The 18,053-nt window shown below is 39.2% G+C and overlaps 1 protein-coding gene across 2 annotated transcripts in view; it reads left to right on the top strand.

The window, feature by feature from the left end:
* The window catches only part of LOC126210196 (uncharacterized), a 185,989-nt gene that overhangs the window by 122,153 nt on the left and 45,783 nt on the right, over positions 1–18,053 (top strand). For both annotated transcript variants that reach the window (XM_049939374.1, XM_049939373.1), the window contains 3 exons: positions 687–765; positions 2,413–2,549; positions 13,928–14,133. In XM_049939374.1, the coding sequence (XP_049795331.1) occupies positions 2,442–2,549; positions 13,928–14,133 (314 nt within the window). In that variant the 5' untranslated portion in view covers positions 687–765; positions 2,413–2,441. The remainder of the gene's footprint in view (positions 1–686; positions 766–2,412; positions 2,550–13,927; positions 14,134–18,053) is intronic.

Genomic DNA, 18,053 nt, shown 5'->3' with positions numbered 1-18,053 from the left:
TGCAGTTATCAATGGTACTCGAGTGAGCCTACAGCTCTGAAAGCCCATATCAATGTGTTTCGTTGAATGATTCACGTGCTGACACTTGTTGATGGCCCAGCAGTGAAATATGCAGCAATTTGCAGAAGCATTGCACTTCTGCCATGTTGAGTGATCCTCAGCAGTCGTCGTTGGTCCTATTCTTGCAGGATCTTTTTCCGGCTGCAGTTATGTCAAAGATCTGATGTTTTACCAGATTTCTGATATTCATGGTACATTTGTGAAATGGTTGTACAGGGAAATCTGCACTTCTTCGCTACCTCAGAGATGCTGTGTCCCATCGCTTGTGCGCTGACTGTAACACCACATTCATACTCCCTTAAATATTGATAAGTTGCCAGTGTAGCAGTAGTAACCAATCTAACAACTGTGTCAGACACTCGTCATCTTATATAGGCGTTGCCGACTGCAGTGCTGTATTCTGCCAGTTAAAATCTCTTTGTATTTGAATATGCATACCTATATGAGTTCCTTTGGCACTTCAGTGTAGCTTCTAACCAAAATACAGATTACTTTATTTTTGTGAACTCCTTAGAGTAGTTTCATATATAAAAGGGAAACAGTCACATTCTTATGCAAAATCACGTTATAATGTCAACATTTGGAAAAAAAATTCTATTTAAGTTTTAAACTGACTCATGTTTCAGGGTTACACCCAGTGCCCCAACAGTAGCTGTCTCCTCTCACTCACAGACTGTGCAGACCCACAGGATCTATAAACAGTTGGTGAGCTATAAAACTATTGCTTCCTTAAGTAGCTTCCAAAGCACTGAAAAACTGATTTATGTGAACCAAACAGTTATTAACAATATTTTAAAACTTGCTTTCAAATCTAATAATTACAGCACAGACCATATTAACTCATTTATGAAGTAAAACAGATAGTAATGCTGCTAAACAGAACTGATTAACCTACCAAATTTAAGTCATTTGTGCATGGTTTTTATCTCTGGGTATTTAGAAACTTGTACAAGGTGTGATAAGAAATGAGAATTTTTTAATTTTACAGGCTTTACCCATCTGTTCTTCAATATTTTTTTGTCTTGTTGTGCTTGCATTTTCAGTCATTTTGAATATTTAATTAGTTGTTGACAGTTGGATAGGCTATACATGTTTTCAGGTGCTTGACAAACTCTTAGTTTTGAAAGAAAATGGGTCAAAGAATTTGCATTAAATTCTCCTTGAAAAATGGGTATGAGTATACAAGGGTTTCCTAGGGGTATAAATATGTTATAGAGGGTCAAGGAGACGGTAAAGATGATGGCAACCCTGGATGCCCTAACACCATTTAACAACACAGTGTGGAAGAAGTAAAGAAAATGGTACTGGAAAATCCCCAATTCATCATCAGAGAGGTTGCTGATGATGTGGACGTATCCTCCGGCTCGTGTCAAGCAATTTTTTGGATATTTTGGGCACGAAACATGTAGCAGCAAAGTTTGTTGTGAAACTGTTGAAATTTGACTGAAAACAGTGTTGTGTAGACATCACTGAGGAATTGCTGATTGAAGTCAACAAAGATCCAGAATTTCTAACAGGTAACAAAACAAGCACAGCATTGAAACCAAGGCTCAACCATCCCAATGGGAATGACCGGAGAAGCCAAGACTGAAAAAACTTTGACAATTTTGATCACATGTGTATGTTCTTCTCACCGTTTTGTTAGATTACTGTGGGCTACTGCATCATGAGTTCTTACCTTATGGTCATATGGTCAATATGGAATACCACCTGGAAGTCATGTGCCATTTGTGTTATATCCTCTTTAGTTTGGCCATTGTCAATTATTTTGCTGCGCAAACAGCAAAACCCATCTACAACTTTTTGTGTCTCATGTTTCATAATTTAGTTGACTAAGATCATCTAATTTAATTGGTATAAACTCCATTACTCTCATTCTACTTTTGTAGATGTCCATTTGTAACCTCTTTTCAACACTGTCCTTTCATTCAGTTACTCTTCTGATTCATGACAAAATTACAATAGTATCACCAAACCTCAAAGTTCTTTTATCTTCTCCCACAATTTTGATCTATCTTTCAAATGTCTACTTCCTAGTTTGCTCAATGTCCAGAAGTAGTAATATCTGGGATGGACTTCAACCTTGTCCTATTCCCTTTGCAATTAATGTTTGCCTTTCATGTCCTTTGACTCTTATAACTGCAGTCTTGTTTTTGCACAGTTTGTGTAACCTTTGGTTCCCTGCATTTTATTCATGCTATCTACAGAATTTCGAAGAGTGTATACCAGTCAAAAATTGTCAAAAACTTTGTCTGAGTTGATAAATCGTGTAAAGGTAGATTTTCCTACATTGAAAGACAAATAAGACAGTATGTGCATGGTTTGATAATTATGAACTGCTATTGGTTCCAGCTATTGTGGCAGCGAACTGATCGAGCGTGATGACTGCCTCAGTGTCAAGGATGGATGCTGTGCAGAAAACACTCCTATGGTTTCATGAGCATGGTGTTTCTGGAAGCTGCACTCCTATTCCATCAGAAATTCTTATGGTAAGAATCAACTCATTCATTTATTCACACATATTTTACTCCACAAATTCCCATATAACTGTTAATCTTCAAGGATATGGGGAACTGTGGTATCAGGGTACCTATAGATAAAGAAAAACAACTGTGGTTGTCAAAGTTTCCTGTGAAAATGGTTGTGCGTGTTATATATGTCAGACCAAAAGAGTTTTCAAAAACACTTTTGAGAACATACTAATGCATTTAGACAATACCACTGTGATAAAATGTCCATAGCCACAGACATACAGGACTCAGTTCACAAAATACATGAAATAGATAACCCTCAATGTCCTGTGCACCACAGTGTAGAGGAAAAAGCTCACTCTTCTAGAAGAACTGAAAATTTATCAAAGAAAATTTGAACACAATAAGGAAGCTGAATTATGTAGCTACTACATTTTCCAGCAAATGTGCTTATACATATCTATTAAATTCTTAACCATTTTTTCAAGGACCAAGAATGCCAGCTATATTTACTTATTAACTAGCTGTAAGTAGCCACTTCTTTCTTTTCCATTTGTTTTCTGAATTGGGGAAAAAAGTGAAAATAATCAGCCTATTTGCATAACATCTAACATACTCAAAGTAGATTGTTAGGAAGTAAATTTGGTGTTTTGTATTTGGGTTCAAAGATGAACATGTTTTGTGGTTGTCCAACAAACAAACTGCATATAGTAGTGTGTGTGAAAAACATGATTCTCTTAAATCCACCCCACAACATTAGAATGTATGTCCTTGCACTTTTTTGATAATCATACAGTAAGCAGACTTTATCAGAAAATGGAGCCTTTTGAAGTTGATATTAATTCAGATGAGTGGAGTTGGTGATGTGAATACTGACTTGCCATTTTACTTTACTGTTAATATGTCTACTCATATTATTTTATTTTGGAGCTGTTTCGTGTGGACATACTGTGAACAATAAGCAAATTCTGGACTTCAGTTGAGAAATTTACACTTTTGTCTTGGTTCAACATTTTATCAGGAGGTTTAAACAATGTTACACTTAATATTTGAGTGAATTAGTCTTTTTTGTTGTAAATGTTTGCTCTCTCTTATGTTTCTGTGTGGAAGTAGGTGCACTAGTCCTCTGCCTTTATTATGCTGCACAACCCCTTGATTAAGCCAGTTTTGCCAGAGTGCTGGTCAATACAGTGTGGGTCATACACAAGTTTGGTTGTAGAACATTCAGGAATATTCTAGAAGTTTGGAAAACATTTGTTAACACTTGAAAATATGCATAAGAGCTTGAGAAAAATATAGAACAATCTTGAATCTTTTCCCTCAAAAAAATAAGTTGAGCCAAAAGAAATAGAAAATGTCCTGGTGACAATGACAATGTGATGCTCTTCAGACATTGGTGTCTCCACAGTGGCAATAGTAACCACTGCGCAACCATTTTAGCGGACAATAGGGAAACTGAGGGTAGTGTCAGCCATAAAAATCATTGATTGACGGTGCGTAGTTTTGACAGTATGGTCAACTACGCACACAAAGCCATTAATTCTTATAAATATACCAGCTGTGCTCATTCATGCTTTGCTGTTGCTCACATCTACTTTAATGGAAAAGAAAGAAAAGAGAAAGCACACCTTTATAATGTGTGTGGGAATTGGATATACATCCTAATCTTCTTCTCTCCCCAGTCTCTGCCCTTCTCCCCCTGCCCCTTTCTTTGTCCATTTGCTCTTGCTATCCTTCCCCCCCCCCCTTCCTACCCCCCCCCCTCTCCCCATCCATCTCCTTCCCGTTTTGTATACCCAACTGCCCCTCCTTCCTTCCTTCCTTCCTTCCTTCCTTCCTTCCATTCTGTCTCCATTTCTTCCCACTCGTCTGACCATCTCCTCATCCCCTCTCACTCTGACCTTGAGCTTGGTTTATTGTTCTTGCAAATTCAGCTTCTGGTCGGTCAATGGAGATTTGAGAATTTGAAGTAACAAACATCTAGGTTTTTACTTATGTAGGTACTGTAAATTTTTATTATTGCAAATCTCTGGAAGTTTTTGAGTGAATGCTTTGAAATTTTGACACAACATTGCACTGGAATATGCATGTGTTTTTATGTACTTATTTTTTAATATATATAATAGACAATTTTTTATAAATTTGATAATAGGGAAATGTTACAAAAAATCTCAAAAGTTATTTCTTTATGAAACAGAATTAGATACATAGAAACACACCTCTATTAGAATGCAATGTTGTGGCAAAATTTCAAAACAATTGGTCAAGAACTTTCAGAGACCCAAAATTTTGAACAAACAAACACTTACATTTGTATTTATATAGATATCAATATTTTTTGTATGTCTCAGCTTGTATGGAGCCATTTGAAGCAAAGCTTCTCAGTCATGGAAGGAGTCACTACATTACATAACTCATAATATTGTGATAAAAATTGGAAACAGAAATATGAAAAATTAAAAGAAAGATTTGCAGTAGAACATAAAAATGAATGACATATTATAGAGAAGGGCTATGTGGAAATCCTGTACAAAATAAAACAAGTACGTTAAAAGGCAGCCTTTCAACATAAATTTGAAAATCTGGGATGTATCTCACAAGTTTTTCAGTTCTGCAGAAAGTGTATGGGAAAAAAAAACCTCCAGATTGATGAAATCCTTTCTGTATTTTAGTTCAGTTAAGCAAGTGTGCCATCTCAGAAACATGCATAACTATACAGTATATATTGATGAAATCCTTTCTGTATTATACAAGGGCAGTTCAATAAGTAATGCAACACATTTTTTTTTTCTGAAACAGGGGTTGTTTTATTCAGCATTGAAATACACCAGGTTATTCCCCAATATTTTAGCTACACAACACTATTTTTCAACGTAATCTCCATTCAATGCTACGGCCTTACGCCACCTTGAAATGAGGGCCTGTATGCCTGCACGGTACCATTCCACTGGTCGATGTCGGAGCCAACGTCGTACTGCAACAATAACTTCTTCATCATCCGCGTAGTGCCTCCCACAGATTGTGTCCTTCATTGGGCCAAACATATGGAAATCCGACGGTGGGAGATCGGGGCTGTAGGGTGCATGAGGAAGAACAGTCCACTGAAGTTTTGTGAGCTCCTCTTGGGTGCGAAGACTTGTGTGAGGTCTTGCATTGTCATGAAGAAGGAGAAGTTCGTTCTGATTTTTGTGCCTATGAACACGCTGAAGTCGTTTCTTCAGTTTCTGAAGAGTAGCACAATACACTTCAGAGTTGATCGTTTGACCATGGGGAAGGACATCGAACAGAATAACCCCTTCAGCGTCCCAGAAGACTGTAACCATGACTTTACCGGCTGAGGGTATGGCTTTAAACTTTTTCTTGGTAGGGGAGTGGGTGTGGCGCCACTCCATTGATTGCCGTTTTGTTTCAGGTTCGAAGTGATGAACCCATGTTTCATCGCCTGTAACAATCTTTGACAAGAAATTGTCACCCTTAGCCACATGACGAGCAAGCAATTCCGCACAGATGGTTCTCCTTTGCTCTTTATGGTGTTCGGTTAGACAACGAGGGACCCAGCGGGAACAAACCTTTGAATATCCCAACTGGTGAACAATTGTGACAGCACTACCAACAGAGATGTCAAGTTGAGCACTGAGTTGTTTGATGGTGATCCGTCGATCATCTCGAACGAGTGTGTTCGCACGCTCCGCCATTGCAGGAGTCACAGCTGTGCACGGCCGGCCCGCATGCGGGAGATCGGACAGTCTTGCTTGACCTTGCGGCGATGATGACACACGCTTTGCCCAACGACTCACCGTGCTTATGTCCACTGCCAGATCACCGTAGACATTCTGCAAGTGCCTATGAATATCTGGGATGCCCTGGTTTTCTGCCAAAAGAAACTCGATCACTGCCCGTTGTTTGCAATGCACATCCGTTACAGACGCCATTTTAACAGCTCCGTACAGTGCTGCCACCTGTCGGAAGTCAATGAAACTATACGAGACGAAGCGGGAATGTTTGAAAATATTCCACAAGAAATTTCCGGTTTTTTCAACCAAAATTGGCCGAGAAAAAAAATGTGTTGCATTACGTATTGAACTGCCCTCGTAGTTCAGTTAAGCAAGTGTGCCATCTCTGAAACATGCATAACTATACAGTATAACAACAATGAAATTCCTGGATGGAATAATACATAAAAGATAAGTAGGCCACTACTCACCTAGAGCTGACTGATGCATGGCACATAGAAACATGCCATTGAAAACAACATTTGTACTGACTTTCAAGCTCTTTCTCTTTCTCTAGTAAAAGTATACACAACCACACAGACAGCCAAATGCACACACCCAAAGCTACTGCGAGAGTGACTGCACAGTCTCGCTGCATCCTCGAGCCTGTGCATTTGGGTTTCTGTGTGGTTGTGTGTGTATATGCGTGTAATAGAGAAAGAGCTCAAAAATTAAGGTGAATACTGTTTTCTATTGCATGTTTCTACATGCCAAACATCAGTCTATAGGTGAGTGCCGGTCTTTCCTTTATTTCTCACATTATAGCAGCTTTAAAGTAATATCCTTGTATGTAAATTTGTGTCAGTGGTTCACACGTTATCCTTCCACTGTGTAGCACCCTTAGGTTAAGCATTATGATTTGGTAATATGTTGTGCTGATCAATTAAGGAACTATAATTATTTCTGGAGCTTCTTCGTCTTCTTCTTCTTCTTCTTCTTCTTCTTCTTACTTCTTTTTTTTCTTCCCCCTGCCTAAGTTCATTGTCATAACATTCCTGTAATGGAATAATTTTGTGGAGCAATGCACCTAAAGTGTCCACGGAAACAAACAGTTCCTCTTTTTCCTGTCCTTATCCCATGTCTTCACGGTATTGGCACGTTAAACTGTATTTGACAGTGTTAGTGGTAAAGGGGCCAATTGCCCTTCATGTCGCAAGCCCTTTGAAATGTTTACAAATTGTGTAACTTAGGTGGATGTGGGTACCAGCCTTGTATTCACTTACCTGGATGTGGGAAACTGCCTAAAAATAAAATCTGACCTGACTGGCTCTCAGACCCTTATTGTTGCTGCATTCTACGAGTAGAACTTTCCTACAACATTGATAATAATCTGAAATAGAAATACTTACATTCACAATTGAAACATGTTAGGGCAATAATTTATTTAGAAATGTGCCTTTGTAAACCATCAACAGAATAGAAAGAAAGAGATGTCTGACAGAAACTGTCACCCTTTGTTTTGAAAATGGAATTCTTGTTCCATAAATCACTTAACTTCTGTGCTTTGAAAATTATGGTACCACTGTAGTTAACTCCAATTTACATGAACAATAGACTTTTTTAAATCATAGTGTATCTCTTTCATGTGTCGTATTATTCATGTTGGCTTTGGCATTGCTTTCATACTGAGTTTCCTTATAACATAGCATACAACTGAAAATATGTGGTACAAAGTGGTAGTAAGAATAAAAGAAGGAAAGAGCTCTAATGGTATTATATGACAAAAAACTAGTATTAACTGATACCAGAACTTCAGATCTCTGAATTTGTAGGTGTGACATTTGCCATGCATCTACCAAGCCACCTTACAGGAAGTTTAATATTGTACTGTTAAAAACAACATTAGTCTTAGAGGAGTGTCACATACATATTACTGGGTTTGGAATGAGTATAAGTTTTGCTTCCAGATTTGCATCTGTTGAAAATACCAGTAAAATGTAACAGAGTCCTCTATGAAACCTGTAAAATGCCCATTTTGACATATGCATGTGAAAAATGAACCACTAGCAGTGTAGACATCATAAGAATCCAGGTAGCTGAGATGAGGTTTGTTTGGAGCATGATCAAAAACAGGCCCAAGTTGTGAGATAGCAAGACAAAATAACCTTGCAGTGACTGAGATGCTGTAGACGTATGCAACCCATGGATGCTTATAGGCTACCGAGAGTAATGTGTGATTTGAAACGTGGAGACAAAGGACCGGTAGGAAGACCAAGACTCAAGTATAAGGAAATGGTGGACTCTGACATTGAGCAGAAACATCAGACCTGGAACTACATCAAAGAAGGAGAGAAGTTTAAAGGCCGTTGTCTTTGGAAAAGCCTCTTTTGCTGACCCGTCGAATAAGGTGGAACGATGTGGGATGATAATGACTCATATCTGTTGAAATATGCTGGTGCAATTGACAAATTGCTGCCACTCCCTTAGAAAGATAAATGTACTCAATCCTGGCAATGCACAATTTAAGCAATTTAATAAATTCAAGAAACTTATGATAATGATTGAAGCAGAAGAAATTAATTAAAATTTGTACTGTGAGAATTACCGAACAATCAGTTTAATAAGCCACATCTGCAAAATACTAACACGAATTCTTTACAGACGAATGGAAAAACTAGTAGAAGCCGACCTCGGGGAAGATCAGTTTGGATTCCGTAGAAATACTGGAACACGTGAGGCAATACTGACCTTACGACTTATCTTAGAAGAAAGATTAAGGAAAGGCAAACCTACATTTCTAGCATTTGTAGACTTAGAGAAAGCTTTTGACAATGTTGACTGGAATATTCTCTTTCAAATTCTAAAGGTGGCAGGGGTAAAATACAGGGAGCGAAAGGCTATTTACAATTTGTACAGAAACCAGATGGCAGTTATAAGAGTCGAGGGACATGAAAGGGAAGCAGTGGTTGGGAAGGGAGTAAGACAGGGTTGTAGCCTCTCCCTGATGTTATTCAATCTGTATATTGAGCAAGCAGTAAAGGAAACAAAAGAAAAATTCGCACCCCCCTCAGATTCAGTTATAAGTTGGCGCAGTCGATAGGCCTTGAAAAACTGAAGACAGATCAATCGAGAAAACAGGAAGAAATTGTGTGGAACTATGAAAAAATAAGCAAAATATACAAACTAAGCAGTCCATAGGAAACATAGGCAACATCAAGGACAATGTGAGCACAAGAGCGCCGTGGTCCCGTGGTTAGCGTCAGCAGTTGCGGAACGAGAGGTCCTTGGTTCAAGTCTTCCCTTGGGTGAAAATTTTTTATTTTCAGACAATTATCAGAGTTCAGGCACTCACACATAATCAACTTCACTGTGCAAAATTCCAGGACATGTTCAGATTTGCTTGGACATATGCAGGATTTGACGGTCTACACACGGAAAAATTTGAAAACCTTAAAAACATATGTTTTGACAGAGCACAGAGCAAACTGTGCGACTGTGAAACTGTTGCATTCATTTGTTGAAGTTTATGTGACACACTCTTATGTTTTCATCAATTTTTTGGAAGTGATTATCACATCCACAAGAAAACCTAAATCGGGCAAGGTAGAAGAATCTTTTTACCCATTCGCCAAGTGTGCAAGTTAGGTGGGTCGACAACATATTCCTGTCATGTGACGCACATGCCGTCACCAGTGTCATGTAGAATATATCAGACGTGTTTTCCTGTGGAGGAATCGGTTGACCTATGACCTTGCGATGAAATGTTTTCGGTTCCCATTGGAGAGGCACGTCCTTTCGTCTACTAATCGCACGGTTTTGCGGTGCCGTCGCAAAACACAGACACTAAACTTATTACAGTGAACAGAGACGTCAATGAACAAATGGACAGATCATAACTTTGCGAAAGTAAAGAAAGTAAAATTTTCAGTCGAGGGAAGACTTGAACCAAGGAGCTCTCACTCCGCAACTATTCACGCTAACCACGGGACCACGGCGTTCCTGCGCTCATACTATCCTTGATGTTGCCGATCTTGTGCATGGACTACTCCGTTTGTATATTTTGCTTAGTTTTTTCATAGTTCCACACAACTTCTTCCTGTTTTCTCGATTGATGTGTGTTCAGTTTTTCAAGGCCTATCCACTGTGCCAAATTATAACTAAATCTGAGGGGGGTGCAATGGGGAGGTTCCCTTGTGAGAAAATCTGCACAAATACCCAGTCAGATCTTATTAAGATTTCAAAATAGTGCAAATATTGACAACTTGTTTCAAATGTGCAAAAATGTAAACATGTGCATTTCATAAAGCACAGAAAATTAGTATCCTATGACTATGTCAGCAATGAGTCACAATCGGAATCGGTCAGCTTATACAAATATGCGAATGTAACAATTTGTAGACATGTGAAATGGGATGATCACATAAACTAAGTCATAGGTAAGGCAGGTGGCAGACTTTGGTTCATTGTCAGGATACTGGGAAAATGCAGTCAGGGTTGAAAGGAGACTGCTTACAAAGTTACCTGTGTGTCCCATCTTAGAGTATCATACAAGTGTGTGGAAACAATACCAAATAGGATTAACAGAAGAATTAAATGTATACAAAGAAGGGTGACAGATTATCACAAGGGAGAATCATGAAAATGCTGAAAAACCTGAATTGACAAACTGTTGAAGATAGATGCTGATTATCCTACAAAAGCCTGCTTATAAAGTTTGAATAACTGATATTAAATAAAGAATCTAGAGATATTTTTCATCTCATGTGTATTGCTCCTGTAGGACTGTGAAGACAAAATTAGACTAAATACAGCAAACAAAGAGAGGCATTTAAGCAGTCATTCTTCTGTGTTCCACATGCAGTTGGAATGGGAAGGATCCCTTACATATTTTACCATGATGAGTACCCTCTGCACTTCAAAGTAGTTTCCGGAGTGCCAATATAGGTATAGATAGCAAGAGAGATGAGAAACTATGTACAAAGCAGCAGATGCCCACACAATGAAATAAACACTGCAATGTATCTTGAGCAGCAGACATGTGTAGAGTGGAAATGGAAAATTTTCCAGGTGCTAAATTTAACATTTGTTGAGAGAATGGGAAAAAAAGTGTATCTCTGTTTGAATATAACTTACTTGTGTCTATAAAGATTGAGGTGGTGTTTTGATACCATAGATTTATTCTGCCCACTGCATCACTACAAACATAACGAGACAAATTAGAAAATAAATACGTTAGTAAGAATGTTCCAAATGTCATGCCAGGAAACTGACTGGTTCTAAGTGTCAATAAGAAAGTTTTTACTAGTTGAATCTCGCAAATAATAAAACAGCTGTCTGACACTGTTAATAATGCTGTTTATTTACAGAAATAGGGTTAGAGATGACAGGTGTATCTTCAGACAGCTGTTCACAGTTGTACTACATTTGTTGTTGTTTACATTATCTGTGATCTGTTTTTATCAGCAACTATCATAAACACCAATAAATGTAATACGAATGTGAACAGCTGTCTGAACATGAAGCTGTCAATTCAAAACCAGTAATGCCATTATTTGTGTGAATCAATAGCATTATTAACTGTGGCTGGTTGCTATTTTCTTCTTTGCAAGTACAGCTTGTGAAACTTCCTGGCAGATTAAAACTGTGAGCTGGACCGAGACTCGAACTCGGGACATCCCCCAGGCTGTGACTAAGCCATGTCTCCACAATATCCTTTCTGCCAGGAGTGCTAGTTCTGCAGGGTTTGCAGGAGAGCTTCTGTGAAGTTTGGAAGGTAGGAGACAAGATATGGCAGAAGTGAAGCTGTGAGGACAGGCCGTGCTTGGGTAGCTCAGATGGTAGAGCACTTGTCCGTGAAAGGCAAAGGTCCTGAGTTCAAGTCTCGGTCCTACACACAGTTTTTATCTGCCAGGAAGTTTCATATCAGTGCACACTCCACTGCAGAGTGAAAGTCTTATTCTGGAAGTACAGCTTGTATTTTGTACACAGCCACAGTCTAAAAATAGCTGGAAGAAAGTTTTTGTTCCAAGTGCCATTGATACTGAGGCATAACATTTTATTTTTGATAGTACAAATACAGAAATGAAGCATTATATTTTTAACTAGTGGTATAATGAACAAAAGCCACTTATATTTTAAATTTTGGAACTCCAGAGGGAAGCACAGCTTGGCAGAAGATCATGTGCCATCTACTAACACATGTTTGAAAGACTTTCTCCATGGTTTGGCATTTGCAGCAGAGTACCGAGAACACAATAGCACTGAAAACCCATTTTGTGAAACAATTTCATTTAGATCATTTTCATTTCTACTCTTCACACCTATTAAGTGACTGGCAGGCATGTGCTTATACTTCTTTTCTTGTCTCTCTCATCAAACTTTTGTCTCTTTATTCCTCATATATCAAGAAGCACAGTGGATTGACAGATTTGCTTCAGAGTGTCTAACCTCACCTACTTCCTTAAACTAAGTTAATTCTTGTCCTAATATGTTCTACAGTTATCACAAGTATCAGCTGTGACAGTGGGGGGAAAGTAATAATAATAATTGAACACGTGAAGGGTAGTTACAATAGATAAGTATTCTCAATTAAATGAGTGAATAGTTTTCTGCCTATGTGGATTTGTCATCTTCCCATATGATGTCATTGTTCTTAGTGGCACAATTATCGAGTTGCTGATTCCTCACTACAAGAGGTTAGAGAGTTCACAGATACTTTCATAAACGAAATGTTTCAATGCCATTTCTCATCTATATCTTATCTTTTATTCTTCTTGACACTGGTACTTCTGAATAACTTTTAGTTTTACAAAAAAATACATCTCCTCTGCTCAGGGTTCAGATCAGAACTGCCACAAAAAAATCACATGTAGTGAGAGCTTGGCAATGTCCCTCTCAAGACACTGAATATTTTATAAAATAATAATATTTCTCCTTAAAATTTGCCTTCACCATCAACCACCTCATTAGTGTAATTTTTTGTTGGGATTTAAATTTTTACATACAGGTAATTTTAATGTACGTGCCATGAATTGCAAAAAAGTTTAATTTGACTTTGGTGCACCAAGGCCGACGTTTAAGAATAATATCACTGACAGTAGCTAGTTGCATATTTATTAGGACGTAATTATACCAGTACTGTTTAGTAATACAGGAAATGCTAGTCTTTGCTTTAAATACATAAAGAGAAAATTACACTAATAAGGTGGTTGGTGGCGAGGGCAAATCGTATGAAGAAAAATTATTATTTTATGAAATATTCAATGAATTGAGAGGGAAATTGCTGAGCTCTCACTACATGTAACTTTTTTGCAGTAATTCTGTTCTGAACCCTTAGCAGAGGAGATATATTGTATGTTTTTATAGTAAGTGAAATGATCCATATTTTTTAAATGAATAAATGTACAAATGCAGGCAAAACTTAAGGTAAATAGCACATGTGTGGTCTTAGTACAGATTTTGACTAGTGTTAGCAATATAGATCTGACTGGAAGGCACTTGTCATACACTACAGCAAATATGACAAAAATTCCTTGTTTCATTACCAAGGGAGTGGAAAGAAGTAGAAAGAAGTTGATGCACTATTGCTCAATGCGAGTTAGCAGAATGCTTCTTTCTGATATTATATGGCTGTTGTTAGTGCAAGAGATACTATTTTTATGAATGAATGTTCTTTCTTTTCAGAAAATATTGGCTGTTAGGTGTTCAGATGGGTGCCCCCCTCCAGAACTGGTAGAAGTTTCACATCATCTGCTGGCACGGTTGGCCGCAAACCCCAAAGTTGATGCAACAGAAGTACGCCTGCAAATATCAACTGCTTTGTGTTCCACACTTCATAAACTGCAGGAACTCCAGCAATTTGAAGACTGTGCTTCGAGAATACTGGAAAGGTAATTTTGGTTTAAAGTAGTGGTGTGGATGTGAAATTGCCACTGTAGATTTTTATAACTATATACAGTATTTCTTCTTGTCCAGTGACACTGTTTATTTCCTAGTCTAACAATTTACAAGTTGAGCTTCTTGTGACATTAGGAATGAAGTATACATGTATAAACTATCAAAAAAGCTCTAAAAATGTGTTATTCCAATAGAAAAAATTAAATTAGTAGTAAAAAACTCTTAGCTGGTCCCAGGAAGTAAGAAACCTAATATTTTAAAAATACTATGGCAACGTTCAAAAACACACACACAGATACACTAATTTAGCAGGCATAATTTATTTCCTCTTTATTTGCAGTAATTTGACACAGTTATTTCTTATATTAAATAAACTTCTTATTACAGACAGACAAAATCACAAAATTAATGTTTATGATCATTAGTGTGTGAAAGGTTGTCTGAGTTTGGCATTTTAATGATTATGCAACTGAATCCTAGTGGCACTAATAGCAGACACAAACTTGCTTTGAAGACTGGTGATAGGTTAAATGCTGAAATAAATGGAAGATAATTAATAAAAAATACCAAACATCTAATGGAAATTGTGAGTCTTGTTGTTTATGTTAATTTATTAATATGGCCACATGGGTCATAATAACAATGTACTAAGCATCAACTACATTATAGATCAAACTTACATTCATCCTACATCTTGTTATATATACACTTCTGGAAATTGAAATAAGAACACCGTGAATTCATTGTCCCAGGAAGGGGAAACTTTATTGACACATTCCTGGGGTCAGATACATCACATGATCACACTGACAGAACCACAGGCACATAGACACAGGCAACAGAGCATGCACAATGTCGGCACTAGTACAGTGTATATCCACCTTTCGCAGCAATGCAGGCTGCTATTCTCCCATGGAGACGATCGTAGAGATGCTGGATGTAGTCCTGTGGAACGGCTTGCCATGCCATTTCCACCTGGCGCCTCAGTTGGACCAGCGTTCGTGCTGGACGTGCAGACCGCGTGAGACGACGCTTCATCCAGTCCCAAACATGCTCAATGGGGGACAGATCCGGAGATCTTGCTGGCCAGGGTAGTTGACGTACACCTTCTAGAGCACGTTGGGTGGCACGGGATACATGCAGACGTGCATTGTCCTGTTGGAACAGCAAGTTCCCTTGCCGATCTAGGAATGGTAGAATGATGGGTTCGATGACGGTTTGGGTGTACCGTGCACTATTCAGTGTCCCCTCGATGATCACCAGTGGTGTACGGCCAGTGTAGGAGATCGCTCCCCACACCATGATGCCGGGTGTTGGCCGTGTGTGCCTCAGTCGTATGCAGTCCTGATTGTGGCGCTCACCTGCACGGCGCCAAACACGCATACGACCATCATTGGCACCAAGGCAGAAGCGACTCTCATCGCTGAAGACGACACGTCTCCATTCGTCCCTCCATTCACGCCTGTCGCGACACCACTGGAGGCGGGCTGCACGATGTTGGGGCGTGAGCGGAAGACGGCCTAACGGTGTGCGGGACCGTAGCCCAGCTTCATGGAGACGGTTGCGAATGGTCCTCGCCGATACCCCAGGAGCAACAGTGTCCCTAATTTGCTGGGAAGTGGCGGTGCGGTCCCCTACGGCACTGCGTAGGATACTACGGTCTTGGCGTGCATCCGTGCGTCGCTGCGGTCCGGTCCCAGGTCGACGGGCACGTGCACCTTCCGCCGACCACTGGCAACAACATCGATGTACTGTGGAGACCTCACGCCCCACGTGTTGAGCAATTCGGCGGTATGTCCACCCGGCCTCCCGCATGCCCACTATACGCCCTCGCTCAAAGTCCGTCAACTGCACATACGGTTCACGTCCACGCTGTCGCGGCATGCTACCAGTGTTAAAGACTGCGATGGAGCTCCGTATGCCACGGCAAACTGGCTGACACTGACGGCGGCGGTGCACAAACGCTGCGCAGCTAGCGCCATTCGACAGCCAACACCGCGGTTCCTGGTGTGTCCGCTGTGCCGTGCGTGTGATCATTGCTTGTACAGCCCTCTCGCAGTGTCCGGAGCAAGTATGGTGGGTCTGACACACCGGTGTCAATGTGTTCTTTTTTCCATTTCCAGGAGTGTATTTTCTGCATTATGGGGCTGTGGTTGTATGACTTTATTTCATACATTCTGCAGTCATTCATTAATGTCGCCAGTTCTCATCTATGTTTATAAACCTTAATGTATCAGCCTCATCACTTGAGAGACTTTCTTACATTTGACAGCCTCTTACAGAAGTTAATATTGTGGTTGCTAGTAACTGCAAATCCATTTGATGTTCTGTATTTCATTTTTGGAACCAGGATAAAAACTAAGCAGGCTACATAACCATACCATGAGAATGTACTTAATTCATTAGACAATGAATTGCAGGCTACTGTATATTCTGTGATCTATCAAAGGCATTTGACTATGTGATTCACAATATTCTTTTAAGTAAATAAGAATATTATGGTGAACTGGAGACAGGAGACAAAGGCTGTTGATAGGAATGAGTCCTGTATTAAGCTATTAGTCAGCATCCAAATGGGAACTAATAGCATGTGGTGTCACGCATGATTTATCTTAGGGTATTTAATTTTTCTAGTACATATTAGTGAGCTTTTATCAGTAACATTACTAGATGCCAAGATCATATGCATTTCTTCTTGGTGTAGCAATTTTAATGGCCAGTAGTGTAGTTATAGAAGGAGTAGTTAATGATGAATGTATTTCCCTGGTATTCTTCTGTGAACTGCAATCTACCACTTTCTATGTCATCATCCCATTTCATATCCTTACAAATTGTTACCCCAAGTTATTTGTATGGGTCGATTAACTGTGAGTCATTGATATTATACTCTCAGCATACTACTTTTTCATTTTGTGAAGTGCACAATTTTACATTTCAGAACATTAAAAGGAAATAGCCAACCTTTGCACCAGTGAATCAAGACTTGGCTGAATATTTGTACAGCTTCTTCTTAGTCAGTACTTCATTATAGATAACTGCAACACCTGCAAAAAATCTGATGTTACAATTAATATTGCCTGCAAGGTCATTAATATGCATCATGAACAGCAAGGGTCCCAACACACTTTCCTAGGGCACAACCAAAGTTACTTCTACAACTGTCGAGGACTGTCCATCTCAGACAATCTGCAACTTACCCAAAAATCAAGTTAGGATTCACCCAGTTGATGTTTTCAGAATCCTTGCTGGTTGGCATGGAGGAGATCATTCTGTTCAAGATACCTCATTAAATTTGAGCTTAGGATATGTTCTAAGACATTATAACAACTGGATTTCTAGGATATTGGACACTAGTTTTGTGAATCACTTCTGCTACCCTTCTTGTATTTGACCTGTGATTTCTTCTGACTAGTCAGCAGGGTTTCTTGTTTGAAGGATCTGTGGGACTTTGTACACAAGACAGGAAAAAAATCGAAACACTAAGAAGGAGTTGTGCGATATAGTGAAAGTTGGCAGGCATGTTTCTACATCTTAAAGATGATGTCTATTCAAATTTTGCACCAGTCACATAAGAATGCAATTGATGCAAATCAAGTTTGCTGCAAATACCTGCTGTAACTGTTCTGAGCATTAGTTACCTTTGAGACTGGACGTAGTGAGTTGACGTTAGTAAAGAATGCCTTTAAGGTGACAAACACACCTTTATCGACAACTCACTGAGATTGAACAAGTTCATGCTACAGAGATTTGAGAAGCTGCATGTTCCTTCTGAAATATTGCAGAAAGACTTAGTAACTGTAGCCACTGTACGTGATTGCTCGTAGCAGTGATCATAGGAATGTACAGCCACAAGGATATCGTGCTCCGGACGGCCACTTGGTACTACTGAGAGGGAAAATCATCATGCTCAGTG

The sequence above is a fragment of the Schistocerca nitens genome, chromosome 10 (assembly GCF_023898315.1).
Source record: "Schistocerca nitens isolate TAMUIC-IGC-003100 chromosome 10, iqSchNite1.1, whole genome shotgun sequence".
NCBI classification, from domain to species: domain Eukaryota; kingdom Metazoa; phylum Arthropoda; class Insecta; order Orthoptera; family Acrididae; genus Schistocerca; species Schistocerca nitens.
This window is presented reverse-complemented; position numbering and strand designations above follow the sequence as displayed.